The sequence below is a fragment of the Temnothorax longispinosus genome, chromosome 5 (genome assembly GCF_030848805.1).
Source record: "Temnothorax longispinosus isolate EJ_2023e chromosome 5, Tlon_JGU_v1, whole genome shotgun sequence".
NCBI lineage: Eukaryota > Metazoa > Arthropoda > Insecta > Hymenoptera > Formicidae > Temnothorax > Temnothorax longispinosus.
The window spans coordinates 7,361,418-7,387,998 of record NC_092362.1 but is presented as its reverse complement, the minus strand read 5'-3'; the positions used below and the strand labels follow the sequence as shown (position 1 = coordinate 7,387,998).

The 26,581-nt window shown below is 39.6% G+C and overlaps 2 protein-coding genes across 5 annotated transcripts in view; one reads left to right on the top strand and one right to left on the bottom strand.

Moving 5' to 3' along the window:
* The window catches only part of LOC139813752 (rap1 GTPase-activating protein 1), a 113,596-nt gene that overhangs the window by 36,084 nt on the left and 50,931 nt on the right, over positions 1–26,581 (top strand). The window contains exon 1 of one of the 4 annotated variants that reach the window (XM_071779443.1): positions 7,653–9,973. The exons of the other annotated variants lie outside the window; for them this stretch is intronic. Coding sequence (XP_071635544.1) covers positions 9,717–9,973 — 257 coding nt within the window. The 5' untranslated portion in view covers positions 7,653–9,716. Of the gene's footprint in view, positions 1–7,652; positions 9,974–26,581 lie in introns of those variants that run through there. 4 annotated transcript variants of the gene reach the window in all.
* LOC139813755 (putative fatty acyl-CoA reductase CG5065) lies at positions 3,254–6,716 on the bottom strand. The gene is made up of 8 exons (XM_071779449.1): positions 6,571–6,716; positions 6,114–6,233; positions 5,926–6,019; positions 5,424–5,669; positions 5,195–5,340; positions 4,630–4,929; positions 3,889–4,179; positions 3,254–3,678 (listed from the first exon to the last, which is right to left on the bottom strand). The coding sequence occupies exons 1-8, from the start codon at positions 6,582–6,584 to the stop codon at positions 3,414–3,416; spliced, it is 1,476 nt and encodes a 491-aa protein (XP_071635550.1). The 5' UTR covers positions 6,585–6,716; the 3' UTR covers positions 3,254–3,413.

Sequence of the window (26,581 nt, the reverse complement as noted above, 5' to 3'; positions counted from 1 at the left end):
GCGCACGTCCGTTGTTACCGTTTGTTTGCGCTCGCGCACCGAACTCGTTTCGACGTATCTTCAGCGCGCAATATTGCGAATCGCCGTCGAAGCTCACAACCGGCGAACATAACAGTTAACTGTTATTAAGTAAACTTGAAATTTTATTTAAAGCGCAATATCCGTTTATTTTTCGCTACCTGTTCGTTTAACGGCACTAATGAATATGTTTCTGAGTTTTATTGCCATCTTACCGTGACGCGATTTTGCAAGATGGTATATAATAAAAATAACATCGCCCACGTGTCCGCTATATTAACCACGTTGGATATTCCGTATCCATGTCGTCTACCGCAATACATGCTTACGATACGTTACGCAACTACCGCTATTGTATTTCCGTTCTTTCTTTTCCCTTCCTTTACTTAAATAACCCGAGTCGACGACTTTTCACAACGACGGCGACGTTTCGCAGCGGCCATTATTAGCGCGTGCTAAGAAAAAGAATATTATTATCATATTAACGGCCGCCTTGTTCGCATCGCTTATCGTCTACATCTTTATCGCGGTAATAATCGTACTCGGCTCACATTTAGATGCATGCATAAACTCTTCAGAAATATTACGTCCGAATATTAGCGTATTACATATTGTTCTCACATATTACGTTTTTCTTGGCATTGTATCCGTATAGTTTTTTTTTTTCTTTTAGAACGGCGTTTACTCACTGAGAATCTATTCTTCGCACTGATTAATCTGACACGATCTGTTTCGCCGGTTGCGTTTCTCTCGTCGTAGGAAATCTCTTTATTTCTCATCCAACGATGTAATGTCGATCCAAATCTTTCCGTTGTCGGAGGGGATTCGAGGCGATTTAATTTCTTCGAACTCGATTCGAAAATTATTCTCGGTTTATCTGATGTGTGACGAGGAAAACGCGCAATGCAATCGGCGCGTTTCTTCCTCGTGTATCTGTAACGAATCGAGAATTTAGCTCACCGTGTATAACAGTTTCTGCAATTTTGCAAAATTGGAGCCTTGATGTCCGGCGTGCGAGAAACCTGCCACGAAGCAGCGGGGCGCAAAACGCTACGAAAACGGGACAAGTCGCGCAAATGGATTTACGTGAGTAGGTGAGTAGGTAGGTAGGTAGATAGGTAGGTAGATAGATAAGTAGATAGATAGATAGATAGGTAGGTAGATAGATGGTCAAGTGAACTCGCCGCGCGTAGGTATAGACGTTGCAGCGTACGAGTACAACTTTAACGGGTGCACCGTTCGTTCCGAAGTAAACGCACGAGATGCGGCTACTGAGCGCGAGCGGAATAATATGCGGAATCGTCGATTCCGATTGCAACGATATAATTTATATTTAATTAATAAAATTAAGCGCGGTGAGAACTTGGAATATTCGGGTGAATGAGGAAATTTAACAGTCTTTTTTTTATTTCGAAGTAATTATAAGATCGTAAAGTAAGAATAGTATATTACACTACAAGGGCCGAAAGTTGAATTTTCGGCCCTGCGCGTCATGATGCCCCGAGGCGAAGCCGAGGGCATCATGACGAGCAGGACCGAGATTTCAACTTTTGGCCCGCGTAGTGTATACGATTTTTCTTCATAGCCGGTCGAAAGTACGTTATTAATTTTACTTTTTTTAACTTTAAATGTTAATAAGCATGTTTTTGATGCCTGCCCCCGACATTTGCGGCACGAGCGAAGCGAGTGCTGCTGGTCGGGGGGGCAGGCATCAAATACATTCCAAGAGTCAAGTCTTGTCATATTTTGTAAAAATAAATTCACGTGCGTGCCAACGGGGTGACCGTTGGTATGTGTGTGCACGTGTGTCGCGCGGATTCGCACGCCAGGACGATCGATAAGCCGTCCGTCGTCGGGATCGCGTCTTCCGGCCGGGGAACGAGACGCGGATCGTCGGGAAGCATCGAAATTTCGTATAACTTCTTCCTCGTCTACGGATTCATCAGATGACATATTGACAGAACAATATTGATGACTATTTTTAAGGTTAAAGGGCGTTAAGGTTTAAAGTTATAGAGAGCGCGCGTGTACTTCTCACAGGGAGTAAATGTTAAACTTTCGTCCCTGCTATTAGGTATTTTCGACCGAGGTATGAAGAAAAATGTTGATTTAAAATGATAACGAGCTAGAGTGACAATTTGGAGATCAAATTAACATAATAACATTGGAATGGTAAGCGAATTAATAGTAACTATCTATTTTTTCATGTGTGTGATTCGGTCATGATTATTAGTTCTAAGATATCTCCTACGTTTTAACGATTTTGCATTAATTGTTGGTCTTGTATCGTTGAGAAATTATTCTCTATTTGTCTGAATTATATTATATGTTCCATTTATCGGCTCCATTCCATCTTACTTATGTCAGACTATCGCGCTTAAGCAACATAGTGTACCTCAAATGCGATTAAATGAAGGCGATGTTACATAAGTGATTACACATTCCTGAAGATCTATCACCCTGTCTCGTGAAGTGTTTCGTGATCGTTGACGTTCCATACGTTCTCCTGCTCTCTGGAACAATGGCAATCAGACCGAAGAGACCGCATTGTTACCGGCGTGCTTTACGAGCGGCACATATGCTCGAGTATCACCAGGTATGCGATACCCGCCGCATTATGGCACTCGTTCGGGATCACTAGCGAAATCTATCACCGATAAATCACCATCGTATACGTTGCCCCCACTATATACGTAGACGTTCATTTCCCGTTCTTTCCGAATTTCTCTGCCACTTTCACTGGCTGGAAATTGCGCATCGCTCATAGTTAGACTCATTACACTTGTTATACTTGCGTTGTATTTTCTAGTTACTGACTTGCTTCATGTGCACAAAAATGTTAATCTTTATTTAAGTATTTAATTTTTGTTATATTAACTTGAAATATCTTAATCAAATTGAGGAGCGGGTTTCTCTAGCAAGTTAGAAAAATAGGTTATATATACATCGCTTATTTGTTGCACAATAACATAATTTAAAAAACAAAATTTTCCAGAAAATCAGTTTAAATGTTCTGAATCACTAAAATTTGCATAATAATATTATTTTTAAATGCTATTTTGGTGTGATTGTAGAAGATTGTAGAAGGATAAAAGTATCTAGCTGTATATTAGCTCTTCATTGAATTGTCACCATTCTTTTGCAAACAACTAAAAAATGACGATTTTTTATATCGTTATTGTAGCAAATGAGTGAGATGGTTAATATTATGCGATGTGTTTCGAAGCTACTAATATCTGATTCGGTAATATTTTATTTATATATAATATTTTGTTTTATTCAACGAAAAAAAAATAGATTTTACAAATTATATCTTTTAACTATTTAAATATTAGAAAGCACGTTGTGTCTACACCTTGGTTGTATATATAGATGATCTTCAGCCTACGTGTAAATCATAGTTCAATGTATTCGGCCAATCCTTCTTCCACAGCATCCCACGGGGCTTTGCCGATGAAGTCGCGAATACCGCGGACCATTCGTTTTATATATTCGCTCCAATCGAAGTTACTCATGTCGAATTCGAATATCTCGCGATCTACTGCGTTCATTCGTTCCCGAAGCTTGACCACCGCGTCATTCCTGAAGCACCATTGCTGCGTCATAAAATAGGACGTCGCCGAAAGATGAGCATGTATCAGATCGTAGGTCTTGTACCATCTGAAAATCAGAAAAGGATCTTTGAGAGAATTACAAAATATCAGAAACGCGCACGTTATATACTGCGTTATAACTATTTTTATAAATTTTCGCGAATTTTTCAAGCGTCTCCAAGTATTGGGACAGCGAATTGCTCGAGGAGCGTCTCGGCATAGCTCTGATGATCCGTAAAATGTATCTAAAAGAAAAAAAGAAAAGAAAATACTCGACCTTGGATCTCGGCCGGTGAGAATGGCCGTCCCGTCCACTATGACCGCGGGCAACAAGTGGAACAGGCACATGAGAATCTTGTGCACCCACAGTCTACTGTTCCAAAACATGCACTGCAGCCGTATATCTCTCACACCCGGTATCTTTGATCCGTGGGCGCGTACGTGTTTTCGAAACGTGTCCCAGGTTATCGGCCTTTGACAGGACGACACATAATTGTACACCGATACCTTTTCCACGTCCGGCACAACGCCCGTCTCCACGTCCACTTCAAATTCTTTCTTGATGTTTCTACCAACAAATTTGATCTTTATTTAAATTTTAATTTTTGATAAGGTGCCGAATTTTCGAATGAATCCTCAGATTCTATATCTTAATTAAAAGTAAAAAAAAATATTAAAAGCTTTCCATGCGTTTCTGCGAAACCGACACGTTGTATAATTGAAGACGAAAATATGTTTAGTGAAACTTAAGAGGAAAATGTGTTCAGTGAAGTTTAGATGAATTTCTGAGATTACATATTGAAAAGAAATTGGAGTGAAAAATTGAAATATTTTTTCTGACAGAAACCCATTAGTATATTAGTATATATTATTATTTGCGTATAGAGATTATTTTTTATTATTAAATTATTTAAATCCTTTCTATTTGGATGCTCATTAGCATCAATTGCTAGTCGGCGTCGCGCAGCCGCCTTAATAAAAAAGCGGCATTCGTTAATAAGTAGATTAATGGGCTCACCTCATGCTGGTGTGCCAGGCGGCGGCGATCAAGCACGATGTCACGTAATCGGCCGGTACGAAGTCGAGGTTTTTGTCGGTGTGGCAATGTATCGTGCGCAATAGGCCGAGACTCGAACTGACCAAGAGACCAATAGGCCCGTATACACTGTCGGCCCAACCCATGATCGGCTCGTTCCAGGTCGACGTCACGATAGACGGTCGCACGATGCACACCGGCATTCCGCTGCCGTATCGCAGCACCGTATCCTCCGCGATCGCTTTCGTAAACGTGAACGTGTTGGGCCAGCCGCCGATCAATCTGCGTCCGAGTTAAAAAATTCTGTGAAAGATCGCGCGCATAAAATGGAAGGGAAAGCGTTCCTTCGTCTCACGTTCTCTCCGAAAAGGCAACGTTGGATATATTGTAGAATTTGATCGACATGGGTGCGAGTCCCCAAGTTCAATTTGTAAATAATATTTTATTATATCTGGATGACGAGCGAAGAAACTCGCTCGTGCATACTTATTTTTATTTAAACTGCAATATTATTTTAAATGAAAACTTTTTTTGTTGAGGTACTCACGACGGTGTAATAGCATCCAACTTTTTATCGTTCAGGACATTCACCAGCGATAATAATTCGTCGGTTTCCATTGGCGGGGGATAGTGTTTCTCCTCAATAGATCTGATTGGCGAGTGAGCAAAAACCGTCGACAGGTGAACGAAAGCCTAAAAGTGTCGTGTCACTTTGCAACTTATTGCGACTACCTCTTGACACGATTCTTACGGTAACATTATTACGAAATCGTTACCTTAAGATTCGGCATTTCTCTCGCGAGTAGCAATATTTGCTTCGTGGCCTGCACATTGACGTTTGTCATGGTACGAAGTCTTTGATTAGATCGTACAATTGTTGCACCGTGAAAGATAACGTTCGTGTCGAGCAATCTGTTTCGATCTTGCTTAGATAACCCCAAGTTTGTCGTATTCAGATCGCTCTCGATCACTATCAATTTCTGTAAGAAGTCCGGTTGTTCTTTCTTCAATTTCTCATATAACTGAAAAATACGACAATATTTTTTTAATAATCAATGTAGCATAAGTAACAAATGTAGCAACGATATAATCATATAATTGATAATATTATTACGTACATAAGTAATAAATATAACGTGAAAATAATTATGTTATATTACTGCCATAATAATAGAGTGATTTTTTTTTTAACGAGTCACTTTGTCTTATTAAATATAGAATATCTATTCTATTGTCTTATAGAATATTATCTCCAATCAAAAAATTAATGAATCTTACAGGCATCTCTTCAAGTTGTTGCACGCGTTCGTGAGGATTCTTTCCATCTTTTCCTCTCACAAATATGTACAGTGTCGCGATGTTTGGGCAACATCTGTGTAACATTTTGCGTAAAGCAATGATAATTTAACAGAAAGTTTTACGATGATTTTCATCGTTTAATCGATTGATAATTTTTGTACACTTACCGCAGTAATTTCTCGATCAAAAGCTTTCCCAGAAAGCCCAAGCCAACCGTTATAAGGACTTTACGTCCCGAGAAAAATTGTGCTATTTCACTTTCCGTCAACTTGACCTGAGGCTTGTCGCTAAAACGTTAATATCTCACAATTATTTTTTATTTAAAAATTTATAAGATTTTTAAAATTATTTTCCACGGAAATAAATATTTTTGTCATAAATATAACTGTGTTATTAGTTGGAAGGCACATTTTCCGAATCAATGACTTTTTACGATACATAATTAATATACATATTTAATATAATATTAAACTAACTATACATTAGAATATATATTTGTATATATATATAATTTCTAATTTATAATAGTTATTATATACTGTAATATTTTTATTCTATAAGAGATTACAATATTAAATTGCTGGTGATAGCTGTAGTATAACATAAATATTGAAATACTCTTACGCTTGATTAGACATCGCGGTTGTTGGAAATGCTCGTGCTTTGAGGAGATCTTGAAATTCTTGATGTCACCTTTATCGACGTTAAACTTCGACTGCGAACTTGCGGTGCACCTCGCGAGACTGAAATCTCATTGTGAATATTCAAATCTAGAAAAGAAAATAACGGTGTCATTGGCAAGTCAAATCGAAGTCGTATAATGGATACACACGCAAGATGACTCGACGTTTCGGAAATACGCCGTTCAAGTTTTGACGTTTGCTATAGTTCATCGATTACTTCGCTCGATCGTGATACGCGTATAGGTAATTTCTTCGGACAGTTTCAAACCAAAGATTCTCTGATGTAGCCAGTTGGAACGAATTATTATTTAAATAACTAAAACCTGTTTATTTCATTTAAACGAACTGAATTAGAAATATCTTTATCGTAGTACTTTTATATAAGATCGAAAAAATCAAGGGCCCAATTATACATATATATACGCAAGGAATAATTTAACGCCAGAATTTTTTAAAAATTATGTTAAATATAAAGTGTCAGGTGTATTAGAAATACCAATGCAAAGTCTCATTAAAATCAAAATTTGCAAATTAATTATCGAGTTTTCACACAAATCTCTAAGGCTACAGCTGCGACTCCCGAGACATTCAGGGTATACGACGCGATATGGCGTCTGACGAAGTATTCGCGTAGTCTCGCGTGAAGTAATATCGCTAGAAGAGGCGTAGGTGCGCTATAAAGGTGTACCCGTCGTTCGAAGGCAAAGAAACATCGTGAAGAGGAAAAAGATAGAACGTGTGCGCGCGCGCACACACACACTTGATTACCCGGTAAATCGAGAGATAGAGAAGGAAGGAAATAGGCGAGACTCGTTGCACGAGGACGACGAGGGTGGAAGAGGAGAGCACGGGGTACGTTACTCTCCCCCGGGGCCCGCCACTCGACCTCTCTCGTCCCCTCCAGCAGCGCGCGAGCCACCGCTTCTCGCTTACCCCCTCCGGCGGTCACCGCCGGGGTCTTACGGCGCAGCGGAGGGGTACGCGCGTCACGCATGCCTCCATTGCCTCCTCGTGCTCTCACACTCGCTTCGTCGGGCCGGTCGCGCGCACGTGCGTCGTCGTCGTCGCCGCATCTTGCCGATCTCGCTCTCAACCGCGATCGTCTCCAGCGTATTTTCGTACTCTCGACGTCTCTCGCAGTGACGCATATTAGATTGATGGTTGTACGTAAGACAACGATCACACTGCAAGTGCACCAGAAAATCGAATCGAATCGGACGTGCAGATAGTTTTTTTTTTTTCTACAAGCGTGCCGGAATGTGATCACGCGGTGTGGTGTGACTTTGAACATCCCTGCTGGCACTTCTGCTGGTTTTCGATCTGATGGTGAACATCGGGTAGAGGACTACTTGATATGTGAGCGATCTTTCTGCAGATATAACATTGTGTAAATCCAGTGCGCGATTTTCATCGTGTCGGTAAACGCATTTCAGCGTAACTGTGTCGATCGAGTGCTTCGTCGCGAGCGTAGCGTCGATTTCGAGTCGGAATCCGAAGGTTCTCTACTATCGGAGCTCCGTGGACGAACAAAGACAGCGAAACCGATAACAGGGTGTCGATAGCGCCGACGTTAGTTATTGTTTCCGATTCCTTCTCGATCTTCAGTTTCTATCTCTATCGATGTGTGACATTGTCGCATATAGACATTAACAGTAAATTGTTAACCAAATCAGCCACCCGTCATCGTCTGTTGATCGATAGTGTTTGACACCGATCTCGATCGCGGATCGATTCCGAGACTCTGCATGCGAGCAAACCAAAGGTCTACGTTCGAGCAAGAGCCTTTCGCTTCCCGGAAAAATCGGAGCGATACAAAGAACGAAAGATAATAGCGCGTTGTCTTCTCGCTCGGAGGATTACTCGCCTCGTGTCAGTAATTCAGTCTGCTTTCATTCGCTCGCTGAAAGTCGAGCTTGTTTACATCTTCCTACAATTTTGTATTCTGGCGTTTTTGCAATCGATCTATCGTCGGAATTCGGCATCGTCGAGTTGAATGAAGTCTGTGTTCCATTGTACGAGATTCGCTATTTAATTACAAGATTATTCGAAAGGAATGTGACTATCTCGAGTGAATTCAGTTTTCGTAGCTTTCTACGGCTATGTCCTTTTTGAGACAAGCAATAGAGAAACTTGTGCATTTTATCTGTTACCTGAATAAGAAATGTTTTTGTATTATTTTGTTTGAGAAGCACAGGGAACGAAAATTCCAAACCTCTATTCTAATGAACCATTAGTTACATAGGTACTCTTTTGTGTTTGATATACTGTTCTTTTGTTACACCATCTACCTGTTACTGCTACTCACAGATTAACATGAACTAGAAATTGCCTCTGCGAGAAAAAACAAGACGCATTGGAGTGAGGAATTGAGTGAAATCTAACGATATCATCACGTTATACGAAGATACGTACGGCTATATATTTTTATGTATATATTTTGTGTCGATAACGAATTATGTCGTAAGATTTAAGATTTTAGTTAATAAAAACGATATACTCACATTCGCTATAAATTCAAATAGCAAGTAGCAAATAGCCAGTCGTTGAACCAGAGAATAGGTAACAGAGCAAATTATCGGCGCAACCAGATCGACATATCACGCGAGATCTATCGCTATTTTCTGGCGATAACGATCTACGTGCTTCTTATCGATCTACGTGCGCCAAAAGCAGACGAATCCAGCGAGAGGCTATCCATCAAGCGAGTACTTTTCGGGCCCGCAGGCCGCGTGCGCGGAGAACGTACTTATCTTGATAATGGTTATCGAATAGACGAGAGGCCGGAGACTCGAGTCGAGTAAAAGAAGAAAAAGAAGACGGAGATTCACCGCGAGAATCATCGAGTGGCGGAGGACGACCTCGAGATAAGGGAGGACAGCAACGGGGAGGAGCTCGCCGATTGTAAATTATATTCACCCGCGCGTCGCAACTCGCAACTACGGGGAAAAATCGGCCGAGCGGACGAAATAATTATTGTGCGCGGCTTTCCATCTCTCGCGCGCTCTCTCTTTGTGCGCGTATGCGGCGAGAGAAAGGGAGAAGGGAGAAGGATTATAATCGCACCATGCCGATCGCGACGTGAATCGAATGCGAGGTCCGCCACGTCGTCATCGAAGGGCGGAGAACGCGCCCGTGGCGCAAAGTGATCGGCAAGGTGTCGTCGCGGCGATCGTCCGTCGTCGAGCGAGAGGTGAAGGTGGTGAAGGTGGTGGTGGCGAAGGAGTGGGACTCGTCGTCTGGATGCCAGTTCTCGAGGGCGGAGTGCGAAAAAGGGCCGTGCGTAAAATGCGGATGAGAATCTGCGCCGCGACCAAGGAGTCCTACACGCTCCTCTCCAAGAAACGGTAAAGATTCGCTTCTTTTTCAGATCTTGTTCTCGCGCAGCGCCAAGTTCGTTATACCGAGGAGTCTTCCGATCACGGAGAATAATTGCGAACGCTAATAGAAAATCTTCACGTCCGATTGCGCACGATAGCGCTCTTGCGACGAGCATGTGCGCGCCTCATCTTCCGCGTCTCGTTGCTTTTCTCTATTCGCGCGGACCTCGTTCCAGTTCGCGCACTCACAACGCATTTAAACGCCCGTGACTGCGTCCCGCGTACCGATTTCGTACCGCGTACCGTCAAACGATATCCGTTCTCTTTTAGCGATACGCTAAAGTCGAGCGGCGCAGCGGCCATGGTTACAGTTAGGATGTACGACGACCGTACGAAAGCGGAAAAAGAAGACTCCGGGATTGGAAGAGAGGGAGGGGGGCGAGTCGATCAAACCCGTAATCATAATTTACGGACGAAATATTTATGGACTGTCATTTTGTAAATTACTGCTTGAGATTACGGCTCGTTACACGGCTGCACTCGTGCGCGCGTGCGCAATATCGGGAGTGAAAGAGAAAAAGAGAGAAGAGAGAAAGGAAAGAGCGAGGCCGAGCCATGTAACGGACATACTCTAACTTTTAACGACGTTGCGCACTCTCCATGTGTGAGAAGAATGACGACGCGAAATTTCACGATCCATCGCAAATTCTCCAAAATTCTACTTTTGCTTGGTGCACTAACGATTATATCGCGATTGCACGATATTTTGCTTTCGAGTATTAACGGTTCACTTCGCATAACGATGGCCTTTCGGATAGTTATTTTGCAAAAATTTGAATATTTTTTAATTTTCAAATGTGAGGAAGGTTTCTAATGTTCTGGGAATTGTGCTCTAAATCTTTCATTTTATTTATTTTTGTTAACATTACGTTGTAATTTTTTAATATAGTTTCCATAAAAATGTATCACATCACTTATCTCAACGCGAAACTATTTTTCTTAGGTCATCTTTGATGAGAAACATTTAAGAGATGGCTTTTATCGCGGCGCAATTGTTACAACTTTGGAAATATCCTTTGTAAAATATTAGTTTATTACTCAAGTATTTTTTTATATCCACTTATGTTATTTAAAAATTATTGAATTCTATTACATCTTCGTCTATCGCGGCGCTACTGTTGGAATCCTCGTATACTCCAGTATAACATTTTACATACGATCGTGTAACTAAATACGAATATGTAATTTTACGGCGCTATTTTCCATACGTAAATCAGATGTTTGTGACATGTAATCACGTTTAGAAAAAAATACCGGGAGGATACTCGACACTGAATGGATGAAATGATCGATACTCCATTAAGTTTTCTCGTCTATATAGTATACGCAGTATACGCACGATCGATTTACGCGGCGGTCTCGACTCGAGCGATTTGCCCGCGGATAGGAATAACTTTGCTCGATCTTTAAAACATACGTGAAGATAAATGCGGCACGCAAGTCGCTCGGAAAATGTCTCGCGATTGTTGCGTGATCCAGCATATATTTGCAAGTTCGATCCGAAGCGAAAGTCGTCGTTTAAGCCATTATGTCCACGAGGCGACGACGCGGCGAGATACATACCCGGCGCGTTTACCGCCGAATGGAATTATAATAATTTGTGGCGCGTCGTCATAAATATTCATTCGCACGTAGATGTGTACTTCGGCTATTTACACAGCCACGTATAGAGGATTCTAAACAACCCCCTTGGAGATTTTCGGTATCCGATTACTATTGCCGGTGTGTATACGACGGATAACGACTGGGAACTGTCTGTGCGTTTTATTTTGTTGGAGTACGCGAGCGAATGCTTTACAGCTGTTCGCCAAGAGAATGAATTATTATCCTTTTTATTGCTAGTATCGTGGACCAACACAACACATGATCATTAATATCAGCATAATTCGCCATTAACATAATCAGCGAAATTTAAAAGAAAGAGAAGACCTTAAATATATGAATTTTTCAGAAATAAATAGATAAAGGAAAAGAATAAGTAAAAACATTTTGAAGTATTTATAATAACTACAACAAATTAAAATTAGACTGTCAATAAGCTGATTGAGTGAATTATATTGTAATTTTATTATATTGTAAAGAAGTTACATTATAGGGGTGTATATATAAATATATATAAATCATGTATATGTTTATATATATATATATATATATATATATATATATATATAGTATAATAATATCTGTTAATTTATTTTAATGATAATCTGTCGGTTAACTTAATTTAATTTAATAAATAAATTGCGAACTGCAACGCATTCATTAAATTGAAATCGATCTTAATGTCAGTCTTAATTTATTGTCATAGTACTCAATGAAGAATCACTGCACAAATGCAAATATCGCAGCAGCATGGGGAATAATTAAACGATACATTGAATGCGTTACAAGAAATTGAGAAGTATTGAAACCGTGAAGCCGTCACTCCTAATACTAATTTAGTAGAAAGGGAGGTGGGGTCTGAGAATGAGACACAAAAGGGGTGATCCCTAGGGGTGCGCAGGTATAAAGGCAAACATCGTTCTCTCGTTTCGTGATCCGAGATGACACGCGATTGCTTCAATGTAACTTTCGAAAACAATTTTGCGCGGAATATTTATTGCCTGGGGGAGATGAAATGGACAAAGTTAGATATGCGAAACGCGACATACGTTACAAGACTTAAACCTTCTAAATTACAGCTTGCTCTAAAAATTTTTATGTTTGTTTGAAATGATAATTTTTTTCTGCATATTACTTTTTACATGCACGATATGCAGATAGAATTTTTATGATCTGTACCATTTGTGCTTGTATTGACAGACGTACAGATGCAGGTGTAATGTGTAATAGACGTACCCCATGAAATATAATCAATTTCTATGTCAAAGCGTGTTAGCTAAATCTAGGTTTATGACTTCAACCGTAATGAAGATATTATTGAAGATATTATTTTTCTATCCTCTTCCTCTAGCCGCAATAAGCTTCAACGTGTATATTCGAATGAGGGCATTAGAGCACTTATGTCCTTCAACGTAAACGCGATCCTGATGCCGCGATTGACACGACAACACATGTCTCGCGCAATTACTTCGCAGTTTTTTACCTTCACACTTCATTAATTTCTGACTGGTGAGAGGCTTCGATCGCTTGCCTAGTGTCGCGTCCCGGCGTTTGAGATTGCACTCGCGAATATTTTCCCGACAAATCTCCGCTCGTGCCGGATGCATGAAAGGACGCGCGTCTACAGAGTGTCTCGTATTCGTCCATCCTTTTCATTCATTTGATTTCTCACGCAATCCGAGTCTTTGAAAGAAATGTATTTAAGATTTTTATCATTCTCATTTAATATATCGATCGACACTTATTCCAGTTGAAACTTAATTATTGAGATATTAAAGTTGAAAACTGAATCACATTAATATAATATATCGAATAAACTTTCAAGACAGGATATCTGAACCTCTGTAAATTTTTGCTAAAGAGAATTCTGTTCAAAATCGACGCCACGTTTCTTTGAGCAAAGATAACAAGGTAGATACGACACACCCCGTATATTAACACATAAGTCGAGAACAAGTAACTGTGTGTTCGCGATATCTCTGACTGTTCGCTCTCTTCTCTCCTCTCTATCGTCTCGCTCCTACTCTTCTCTTCCCTCTGCTTTCGTCTTGTCCTCCTTGTAAGTACGCGTCCGCGCGTGTTGCAACTGCCACGCCACAGTCCATGCGTGTCGTCGTCTCTTCTCTTCCTTTCTTTCTAGCCTCTTCCTCGTCTTCTCCTGGGATCCTTCTAATAATCGAAGTACTGTATCGCATCCCTCGGACCATATTGACCATATAGTGGTAATGTTCTGGGCCGTATTAGCGGCTCATTTGTCGCTATCTTAATTATTTTAATCGCACCGTGAAATTGATCCCACAGAGTTCCCAAATACACTAAAGATGAACGCTTTTACGTTAATTATTTCGATATTCAACAATTATTCACGTTTTTTAAGTAATCAGTTCAATCGTATAGTTATTTTACCTTCCTCGTAATTGTACGATCATTTAAATAACTATATAAGTACCGTTAATATTTTATAATTACTATCTTAATTTGTATATTTGGGTATCATTTTTTATTAGAAAGTAAAGATATTGTAAAAATTAAAAGAAAAAAATATACAAATATGTTCCTACACAAATAATGCATCATATTTTACATACAATTGAAAATAATAGGATATTAATTGTAAGTAGAAAAGAACTTGCAGCGCTTTGCAGTAGCGCATATAGTTTGCTGCAAAAATATCCGAGGAGATAGTTAATATATACTACGCGGAATGTATCGCGGCAGCAGATTTGCGATTGAACAAACGCCCTTACTCCCTAGCGAAAAAATTATGTCGTTAACGGTTAATGCGCTCGATCTTTTCCGTTTCTTATGCCTTGCCGACGTTTCGCTCGGAGAATTATCGGATCATCGCGCCGGAGTGGCGAGTACAGTTATGGAAATGAATGCCCAGTCACAGCGGCTTATAAACGTGACTTATGGATGCTGGAAGGATAGTCCTTTCACGAAACACCCGTCCGGTATACTAAGCAATACTAAGCACGATAGGTACAAATCGATGGATCAAGAGCAAGATGTTAAACGTGAAAAGCAATATGTGCCACATCACGAATCCTTTAATTAACGTGAAAAATGCCTTGTCATAGACCGCAGTTAAATTGGTTACGACCCACGGATATTCAGGATATTTTTACATTATCTTTATCAGTGAATTCTCGGTATTAAATTTATTCTATACGCACATATTACTTTGTGCGATATACGTACTACTTGTTTGAATACGGAAAGCAATAAGGAAAGCAGTTAACACCGTGAATAGGCCAGTCAATAAAGACAATCAATTCACTTTAATTACAAAAGTTTCCAAATTTTGATGTAATATTGGGTGAGTTGAAATAACAATAAATCTCATTTTGCAACCATCCCCGAGGTCCGGAACATGCTAAACATTGCAAAAAACGTTAATTTATTATAACTTTGCGAAAAAAATTGTAAAAGTCCTGCAAACTTAAAGCAATGTCTATTGTAATATTTTCCGCAATGTATTAGATTTGCAACCTATTTCGAGGCGCGCAACATTGAAATTTTTTATAAAATAACGTATTTAGTCAAATAAGTTGTAATAATTTGCGTAACTAGTAGAGGGTTGCAAATTTATATTTGAATAAGGGAAGACATTTGAAGCTCCGTAAAATTTGCAAAACTTTTGCAATTTTTTCACGCTTGTAAAAAGTGCAAAATAATAATTGTTGCTAATTTTTCACTGTTGCGGACCTTGTCCGAGGTTGCAAACTTAACAGCTTGTGACGAAAAATAATCTCAACGTTTGCTACCAATTTGCAAAACTTTTGCAATTTTTTTGACAAAATTACGACCAAATAAACAATTGTTCTATCATTGATTAAAAAAATATATATTGCGTGCAACATAGAAGGTTGCAAATTGGCACAACTGTTCGGGGCAATTGTAAAAGTTATTCTATCGATTTGCAGCACTTTTGCAATTTTTTTCGCAAAGTTATAATAAATTAACATTTTTTTACAATATATTTAACATGTTCCGGACCTCGGAAATGGTTGCAAAATGAGATTTATTGTTATTTCAACTCACCCAATATTCCATCAAAATTTGAAAACTTTTGTAATTAAAGTTAAATTTTCGAATTTTAGTGTCTTTATTGACTGGCCTAGAAGCCAAGAAGAATAAATAATATTTTATAGATATATAAAATATATTTTTTTTAATTTTTTTTAACTGTATTTAATACTCACTACTGTATTAAGTTTCACGTTGCTTCAAAGGCGAATCCAGATCAAAGCCAAAGGAGTGCGAATAAACACAAACAAGTTGTTTGAATGAATACTGACGGCGCGGCGCGACGGTAGTATTCGCACTCATTGAAGCAAGTTGCTCATTCGTGTTCGTTCGCGCTCTTGATTGGTCTAGATTCAGCCCTCAACCTTTAAGGGAACGCTTGACAGCACTTGAAACTCTTGATACTCAAACAACACAGCGGATTCCGGGAACGGCGCGGCGCGGCGGTCGCGACGATATCATCGTTGCTATTATTACACAATGGACCATTCTACTTCCATGCATTATTCCTCGTTTCCGCGAATGCTCGCTCGCGATACCGATAACGTCCGCGATGCAATAAAGTTAAGAAGGACGCGGGCGTGCTCGCCTCTGTAGTGTCTGTACTGTATTTCAACGAGTGCCGAATGGAATGAGGAGAAACTTGCTACTTGAGTTCCAAGGATGCGATAGAAATTCTGAGCAATTAAACGCGGCATCCAGGATATCCTTTAATTAGTATAGCTGTATTTATTTCAATTTGTTTTTTCTGTCTGCTATATCGTCTCAAACTATTTTTTATTTTGTATTTATGTATATACGTTTTAAAAGCTGATTCTATTTCTCTAACGGTTATTTCTAATTTCTATATAACGAGCAATTATCGAGGGCAGAAAAGTTGTTAATAATTATTATTGATAGTAATCATTACACGCATCACGTTGTGAGCGTGTAACTTTGCAATTAGTTCGCGAAGCGGTTCGTTCAGTAGCATCTACTCACTTTGTGCGGAAAAGAAGAAAAAGTAAGAGTAAGCTGAGATAGCCGCGTGTTCATCAGCGATATGCTTCTCATTAAAGCCACAAATCCTCGAAAGAGTAACTGGGACATAAATGCAACAACGCGGATACAAAATGACCACCTTCGTAACCCGCTTCTTATCGTGTCGGTAGAACGTTATGCAAATTGCCCGAGAGCGAAGTTTTAGACTCGATGTAATCTCAACGATTTCTCTTTTCTTTTTACTGTCGCGAGACACTATGTTATGGAAATGACTCATTTATCGCAGCCTTTTAAAGCGTTAACAGTGGGCGATAAAGTGTATGCGAGGTACAATGTCTCGGTCTTCGAAAGTCAAACAGAAATTAATCAATTATTGATTAAGATTTCTTGAAAGAGTGAAAAAAATGCTAATTTGATCATATATTTAATTTAATCAAGCGTCTCGTTTCGTGATATAGTCCTTTCGTTTTTCAATCACAGCTCCATAAGCTTGTTTATGCACTCAGAAAAAAAGAATGTTTTTGATTAATCTCTCAGTCACGCGTGCATCATTTTTTTTACATTTTGGCCAATAATGACCTTTCAAGATACTTTTGAGTGGACCAAACAGATAATAATTTAAAGGAACGAGTATTTACTATCTAATTCGATTTGCCATTGACCAAAATGTGAAAGAATGGTGCACGTATGGCTGAGAGATTAATCGAAAACAATTTTTCTGATGATATAAACAAATTTGTAGAACATTAGATCAAGTACGTTGAAGAAAATGACGTTAATAAATTTTAAAAATAAAATTTAGATAATTATATTGAGATTTATCCTCATATATTTAAATACAATGCACACATTATATTGATATTTGATTGTTACATAAAACAAAGGCAAAATAAGTACACAAGTAAAAATAAGTATCGTTGATAAATGTATAATTTATATCGCTAATTACCGATATCAGTTTTAAATAATCTCGACAAATAGCGAAGATATTTTAAATGTCAAAATAAAGCAATTATGTCTCTTTTGGAAAGATATAGACACTTATCGCACATCTTTGAAATAGATTCAGTTAAGCTTTTAGTTAAGATATAATTGAAACATTTCCCGCTACGTTTGTCATGATTTATCGATTTTATTTCTACGTGCAGCGACAAAAACGACGCATTAGCCCGACGCCCATCTTCCGCTTTATTAAATCTTAAGGTTCTAATATTAAAGCTTAAGTGACTCGATAGCTAGTGCTTCTTGATAACCCTCAGACTTAGATAATACGCGTTAATCACGTTTTATCGTGACTTCGTAAATCTTTCGAAATAACTTCGTTCTTCGGATGATGAAACGCCGGGCTTAATTTGGACGTTCTGACAAGCAACAATAGATATAATTAAGTAACGACTCCGAGCCGATAGATAAAGATAAGGATAAATACGCTATAAATCGTCCGGTATATACAGTATGAAGATCATAATAATAAAAATACGTATTGCAATATCATGTTAATTTTATCACGAGGATCAGCAATTATTACGCTGACAAACTTTCGTCACGCTTCGAAGAAGCATTCGCACGCATATGTGCACGCGGATATCAATACCTCGCGTTACGTCCACGTTGGGTCCGAAATTACGCATGTCCCCCTCGAAATGAGACGGTCGCTAAATCATCCTCCACCGAGAGATCTCTATATTGATGGTAGCGTCGACCCCCTGGCTCGAAGAGGGCTATCGAGAGGGTAGATTGTCGGTCCCGAACAACCGATGGAACCGTGATGACTGGATGACTGGTCATCGGGGCAGGGGAGAGGGCGGAAAGGGGACGAAATTGGAGATTATACCGAAAACGTATCGTCCATCGTTTCGTGATATCTGTGTTTACGGACGTGATTTCGTGTACGATGTTTCGTGCGAATGGACACGAATGTGTCAAAAGTTTGTCGTACGTGCTTTGGCACGCGATCGAACCGGTTTCGCGAGGATAGCGTAATTGCGATTTACGCAAACCCTACAGTTCCCCCGTCCTCAACGGACGGTGGGTATGAACGGAACGACGATTTATTGGATTTGCACGATCGCTAGGAAAATATTTCGCGGCGGTTCACGAAGATATTTTACGGATTAACGAGCCAATTCGCGAATTAAAACTCCGAAGTCTTAATTATACCTACAATAAACTTCAATTTTTTGACAGCTAAATAATATTCAGGGAAAATTATATCAATTTCTTCAATTTATAATTTAATATTTAAAATTATAAGTTATTAGAATGTAGTATTTTTATTTTACATACACAATGTGAAAATTTGTAATAATTTTTAATTTTACTGCCACATTTGTGAATTTTTCTGAAAGAAGAGATAGACGCATAGGGAAATTAATTTCAGGCGATATAGTTATTTGAGCTCAACTATCGAAATAAGTAGTAAATATTGAAACTGTATTTCAATATTATCGTTTAGCATCTCTGCTCTCTCGATACCAAGAATGCTCTGTACGTCTAGAAGGTTGATGCAGACTTGGGTCAAAGACGAAGCCGAGGCGAGGCAAAAGAGCCTTCTGGACAGGAAACGAGCAATTAAGAGGCCAGAGCGACCTTATCTCGCGCGAGCAGCATGCGAGGCGGCTTCTGATGCTGCATGAGGGCAGATAGGGGCAAGGGGGAGTCTTAAACGCGTACGAGAATCGGCACGAGACCCAAGACGTTCTTCGTCTTAAGATCATCGTCGTCATCGGAATGCGGCGGAATGACGGCGGAATTGGTGATTCACTGGTGTTAAACGTCTGACTTTTCAATGGAAACTTTAGCTTGATAATTAAGGGCCCTAGATTGCTTATCAACATCAGCCTCTTCTCATAGTTATATAAATTATACCAGAATTGAGGAAATGTTAAACGAAAGATATTATTGATTTATTGAATGCATTTAATTGCCTAAATTGCATTGAAAAAGTTTGAAGTATTTTATATCAGTGATTCGTATGTTGTCTTCTTTTATATTTTTCACAATATACCTTAATTTTAACTTGGAGATGGGAAATAGAATTAGAGATGGGTAGATAGAAAAATGAGAATTAAATTTTTTTTATAACTTGGTATATATAGGTATGTATATGAATTATATTTTTATTTCTGTACTTTGTAATGTACGTATCATTTTAATTGAAGTATATATTTTTAAAGAGTATTAAAATAATAGTGAAGGAAATATTTTAACGTTGTGTTATATACACAAATATAAGGAAAACTTGTGAATTCGTACAGTATTCTTTACTATATATATTTTATCTTTATTTTTTTTTAATCCATATCTTTCTTCTTTTCGGAAAACGATTAATGACTAAAGAATTTACATGCGTTTGCACTATATTCCAAAGATTCAACACAATTTTTCTGATTAGTTTTACATGAAATTTTTTTGTAATAATGACGTTAATTTTACCGCAGTTTATAATAGAGCAGCAACACGCGCCGCTTGTTTCCTTCTGCACACGCTTTATTAAATCAATCCAATTACCAATGTCGGTACATGATATGGAAAGAGAAAGAGAGAGAGACGTGTTTGCACCAAATGTTATCGAGCACGTAATCTGTCTGAATGGAATCGTACGCCGTAACCGCAATTCCGTCACATGTGGAAGCTCCGGCATAATGGCCATGTCGGGGGACGGTTCGAATGGCATACGTATATATTATATATATGTACGCCACAATGGTAATCGGAGGGGTGTGCGGGACAGTGGGCACTTTGTGAGTCATGCGTCATCCATTCCGTGCTATGCGCACCTCTCTCGAGATCATCATCGAGATGTACGGGCCTTTCCTTCCCTCCCAGGGCGCGAGGTTTGGCCACGTTTCTATCGCTTCCACGCGCGCAGGGGTACTTTACATTTTTTTTGTGTTACCTCTGCTTACCCTTTAATTATGTCTCGACCGCTGCCCAGCTCGATGTGGTATTATATACTCGCGTCGATCGTCACGTCGAGCACGAGGAGAATTGTAAAGCCAACAAAAATATATGCATACACATATTTAGAAATTTTATTTACGTTTTATAAGATTCTTCGAAGGTTAACGCACTTAAAGACATTCGTAGTTTCCGTTCTGTTTCGCTTCGTCGCGCACTATAAGCGTCACAGAGATCATTTTTTATTGATAATACTTTCCATAAATCTTCACGAATTCATGATTTCTCTTGTATGCTCGTAGTGGATGTGTCCTGTTCAGGCGAAAATAAATAGCTCTCCATCGATTTCAATGATTTCCGTAAAAAACTTGGAATGATTTATAATTTAGTCCGGACACGCGCGATAGACGTATAGAGTGAACAAGCCTGGTTCTTACGTAATGGACCAGAAGAAGAGAACTGGTCGCACCCTTTTTAAGCGCGCCTGGGTAACGAACGGACGAGGGATGGGAGGGTGGCGCGATTCATTGGAACTTTGGCTGGACCCAACCCCCGAGATTATTGAGTGTGTGAAGTTGGCCCCCCCAAATGATCCAAATAGTTCTGTTTAGAGTTCTGAATTCTTTCGGACAATAGGAAGAGTTCCTGATAAGTTTTAAAAAGAGTTCTGGCGATTAAGATAACGAAAACACCTTTTGAAAAAAGGGGGGCCAACTTCACGATTTTTTAAATCAAATTTTGAGATCGAATAGTTCTGAATGGTCTAAACGCTTCATTTTGCGATTATCTAGAGTTCCTGATACACAAAAAATTTTTTGGTCAATTAAAAAACAAAAAAAAATTTTGAAAATTTTATTTTAAAATCGAGTAGTTCTGAATGCCTTAAACGTTTTATTTTGCGATTACCTAGAGTTCCTGATACATAAAAAAATTTTTAGATTAATTAAAAACAATTTTTTGGCAAAAGAAAATTTTCAATCATCTCTCGTTCAAATATCGATTATCTTGCAAATCGTTAGCCTAATCGCTTTGAGCCATAAGACTTTTCGTCACAACTCGTCGAAAAATGTCCAAAAGTCTTATCAGAACTATTCGGTACTCCAAAAAAATTTTCGACCCCGGGACTTAGAAAACTTTCAAGCATCTCTCGATCAAATGTCGGTTATCTTGCAAACCGTTGGCCTAATCGCTTTGAGCCATAAGACTTTTCGTCACAACTCGTCGAGAAATGTCCAAAAGTCCCATCAGAACTATTCGGAACTCTAAAAAAATTTTTGACCTCGGGACTTGAAAAACTTTCACCGTCTGTGAAGTTGGTCCGCCTTTTTCAAAATTCGGATAAATTTGTTAGAGTTCTGGATTTTCCAGCAAGAGTTCTAGAGTTCTCTATAATTTTTAGAAAGAGTTCCGTTATTTAAAATGACGAAAACACCATTTAAAAAATGAGGGGTTAACTTCACGGCGCCCCCCATTTTTGAAAAAATGAATTTTTTATAGTAGTTCCGGATAGATTTCGATGAGTTCTAGAGTTCCCAATAGGTTTTATAGCGCTACGACCAATAATTCAAAAGTTACAGCCCTTTAAAGTGCCCCATTTCGAAAAATTTCTAAGTTCCTAAGAGTAAATTTTTTTTTCGGAAATCGGCAGTTCCCGCGGGAGTTCTGGTCGCCCCCCGAAGAGTTCTATCGAAAACCATCAGGGTCCGAAGCGCTGCGACCAATATTTCAAAAGTTACAGCCCTTCAAAGTGTCACCTCTAAAATAAAAAAATTTCTTTTGGGAGTTCTGACGGGAGTTCTGGTCGCCCCCTGAAGAGGTCTATCGAAAACTATTATGGCCCGAAGCGCTACGATTAATATTTCAAAAGTTACAGCCACCCAAAGTGCCACATCTCAAAAATTTTTCAAGTCCCTAAGGGTAAATATTTTTTTCGGAAATCGGCAGTTCTCGCGGGAGTTCTGGTCGCCCCCCGAAGAGTTCTATCGAAAACCATCAGGGTCCGAAACGCTGCGACCAATATTTCAAAAGTTACAGCCCTTCAAAGTGTCACCTCTAAAATTAAAAAATTTCTTTTGGGAGTTCTGACGGGAGTTCTGGTCGTCCCCCGAAGAGTTTTATCGAAAACTGTTATGGCCCAAAACGCTCCGACCAATATTTCAAAAGTTATAGCCCTTCAAAGTGCCACCTCTAAAAATAAAAAATTTTTTTCGGTAGTTCTGACGAGAGTTCTGTTCGCCCCCCGAAGAGTTCTATCAAAAACTATCAGGGTCCGAAGCGCTGCGACCAATATTTCAAAAGTTACAGCCCTTCAAAGTGTCACCTCTAAAATTAAAAAATTTTTTTTGGGAGTTCTGACGGGAGTTCTGGTCGCCCCCCGAAGAGTTCTATCGAAAACTATTATGGCCCGAAGCGCTACGATTAATATTTCAAAAGTTACAGCCACCCAAAGTGCCACACCTCAAAAATTTTTTAAGTCCCTAAGGGTAAATTTTTTTTTTCGGAAATCGGCAGTTCTCGCGGGAATTCTGGTCGCCCCCCGAAGAGTTCTATCGAAAACCATCAGGGTCCGAAGCGCTGCGACCAATATTTCAAAAGTTACAGCCCTTCAAAGTGTCACCTCTAAAATTAAAAAATTTTTTTTGGGAGTTCTGACGGGAGTTCTGGTCGCCCCCCGAAGAGTTCTATCGAAAACTGTTATGGCCCAAAACGCTCCGACCAATATTTCAAAAGTTATAGCCCTTCAAAGTGCCACCTCTAAAAATAAAAAATTTTTTTCGGGAGTTCTGACGGGAGTTCTGGTCGCCCCCCGAAGAGTTCTATCGAAAACTATTATGGCCCGAAGCGCTACGATTAATATTTCAAAAGTTACAGCCACCCAAAGTGCCACACCTCAAAAATTTTTTAAGTCCCTAAGGGTAAATTTTTTTTTCGGAAATCGGCAGTTCTCGCGGGAATTCTGGTCGCCCCCCGAAGAGTTCTATCGAAAACCATCAGGGTCCGAAGCGCTGCGACCAATATTTCAAAAGTTACAGCCCTTCAAAGTGTCACCTCTAAAATAAAAAAATTTTTTTTGGAGTTCTGACGGGAGTTCTGGTCGCCCCCCGAAGAGGTCTATCGAAAACTATTATGGCCCGAAGCGCTACGATTAATATTTCAAAAGTTACAGCCCTTCAAAGTGTCACCTTTAAAATTAAAAAATTTCTTTTGGGAGTTCTGACGGGAGTTCTGGTCGTCCCCCGAAGAGTTTTATCGAAAACTGTTATGGCCCAAAACGCTCCGACCAATATTTCAAAAGTTATAGCCCTTCAAAGTGCCACCTCTAAAAATAAAAAATTTTTTTCGGGAGTTCTGACGAGAGTTCTGTTCGCCCCCCGAAGAGTTCTATCAAAAACTATCAGGGTCCGAAGCGCTGCGACCAATATTTCAAAAGTTACAGCCCTTCAAAGTGTCACCTCTAAAATTAAAAAATTTTTTTTGGGAGTTCTGACGGGAGTTCTGGTCGCCCCCCGAAGAGTTCTATCGAAAACTATTATGGCCCGAAGCGCTACGATTAATATTTCAAAAGTTACAGCCACCCAAAGTGCCACACCTCAAAAATTTTTTAAGTCCCTAAGGGTAAATATTTTTTTTCGGAAATCGGCAGTTCTCGCGGGAGTTCTGGTCGCCCCCCGAAGAGTTCTATCGAAAACCATCAGGGTCCGAAGCGCTGCGACCAATATTTCAAAAGTTACAGCCCTTCAAAGTGTCACCTCTAAAATTAAAAAATTTTTTTGGGAGTTCTGACGGGAGTTCTGGTCGCCCTCCGAAGAGTTCTATCGAAAACTATTATGGCCCGAAGCGCTACGATTAATATTTCAAAAGTTACAGCCACACAAAGTGCCACAGCTCAAAAATTTTTCTCGCCTTCGGCTCGTGCGTCCACTCCGCACTCGTGTCCAATTCTCATCCCGCACGTGTTACACACCCTATTTTATATTACAAAGTGCGTGGAAAGTGGCCCATTATTGCGCGCGCGTCATCTGTGCGACGGATGGCCGATTCCATACACGAGTCAAAACAGTGCGGTAATGTTTACATTACCGCACAGTTTCGAAGAAACAGTGCGGTAATGTTACATTACCGCACTGTTTTGACTCGTGTATGGAATTGGCTATTTGTCACACAGATGGCGCGCGTAATGGGCCACTTTCCACGCACGTGTAATATAATATAATATTGAGCTGCCTTAGATCTATTGCTCGACCCGTATATGGCGATTTCTTTTGAATAATGATTGAAAGTTTTTAATTTTGGTGGTTGCACTTTTTGAAGGACTGTAACTTTTGAAATATTGGTCGGAGCGCTTCGGGCCGTAACAGTTTTCGATAGAACTCTTCGGGGGGCGACCAGAACTCCCGCGAGAACTGCCGATTTCCGAAAAAAAATATTTACCCTTAGGATCTTAAAAAATTTTTGAGCTGTGGCACTTTGCGGGGCTGTAACTTTTGAAATATTAATCGTAGCGCTTCGGGCCATAATAGTTTTCGATAGAACTCTTCGGGGGGCGACCAGAACTCCCGTCAGAACTCCCAAAAAAAATTTTTTAATTTTAGAGGTGACACTTTGAAGGGCTGTAACTTTTGAAATATTGGTCGCAGCGCTTCGGACCCTGATGGTTTTCGATAGAACTCTTCGGGGGGCGACCAGAATTCCCGCGAGAACTGCCGATTTCCGAAAAAAAAATTTACCCTTAGGGACTTAAAAAATTTTTGAGGTGTGGCACTTTGGGTGGCTGTAACTTTTGAAATATTAATCGTAGCGCTTCGGGCCATAATAGTTTTCGATAGAACTCTTCGGAGGGCGACCAGAACTCCCGTCAGAACTCCCAAAAAAATTTTTTAATTTTAGAGGTGACACTTTGAAGGGCTGTAACTTTTGAAATATTGGTCGCAGCGCTTCGGACCCTGATAGTTTTTGATAGAACTCTTCGGGGGGCGAACAGAACTCTCGTCAGAACTACCGAAAAAAATTTTTTATTTTTAGAGGTGGCACTTTGAAGGGCTATAACTTTTGAAATATTGGTCGGAGCGTTTTGGGCCATAACAGTTTTCGATAAAACTCTTCGGGGGACGACCAGAACTCCCGTCAGAACTCCCAAAAGAAATTTTTTAATTTTAGAGGTGACACTTTGAAGGGCTGTAACTTTTGAAATATTGGTCGCAGCGTTTCGGACCCTGATGGTTTTCGATAGAACTCTTCGGGGGGCGACCAGAACTCCCGCGAGAACTGCCGATTTCCGAAAAAAAATATTTACCCTTAGGGACTTAAAAAATTTTTGAGATGTGGCACTTTGGGTGGCTGTAACTTTTGAAATATTAATCGTAGCGCTTCGGGCCATAATAGTTTTCGATAGAACTCTTCGGGGGGCGACCAGAACTCCCGTCAGAACTCCCGAAAAAAATTTTTTAATTTTAGAGGTGACACTTTGAAGGGCTGTAACTTTTGAAATATTGGTCGCAGCGCTTCGGACCCTGATAGTTTTTGATAGAACTCTTCGGGGGGCGACCAGAACTCCCGCGGAAACTGCCGATTTCCGAAAAAAAATTTACTCTTAGGAACTTAGAAATTTTTCGAAATGGGGCACTTTAAAGGGCTGTAACTTTTGAATTATTGGTCGTAGCGCTATAAAACCTATTGGGAACTCTAGAACTCATCGAAATCTATCCGGAACTACCATAAAAAATTCATTTTTTCAAAAATGGGGGGCGCCGTGAAGTTAACCCCTCATTTTTTAAATGGTGTTTTCGTCATTTTAAATAACGGAACTCTTTCTAAAAATTATAGAAAACTCTAGAACTCTTGCTGGAAAATCCAGAACTCTAACAAATTTATCCAAATTTTGAAAAAGACGGACCAACTTCACAGACGGTGAAAGTTTTTCAAGTCCCGAGGTCAAAAATTTTTTTGGAGTTCCGAATAGTTCTGATGGGACTTTTGGACATTTCTCGACGAGTTGTGACGAAAAGTCTTATGGCTCAAAGCGATTAGGCCAACGGTTTGCAAGATAACCGACATTTGATCGAG

Coding starts and splice junctions, on each gene's coding strand:
- LOC139813755 (XM_071779449.1), bottom strand. Junction 5,670..5,925: donor AACAACTTGAAGAGATGCCT/GTAAGATTCATT, acceptor CGTATTTTTCAG/TTATATGAGAAATTGAAGAA. Junction 4,930..5,194: donor TTGGATGCTATTACACCGTC/GTGAGTACCTCA, acceptor ACTCGGACGCAG/ATTGATCGGCGGCTGGCCCA.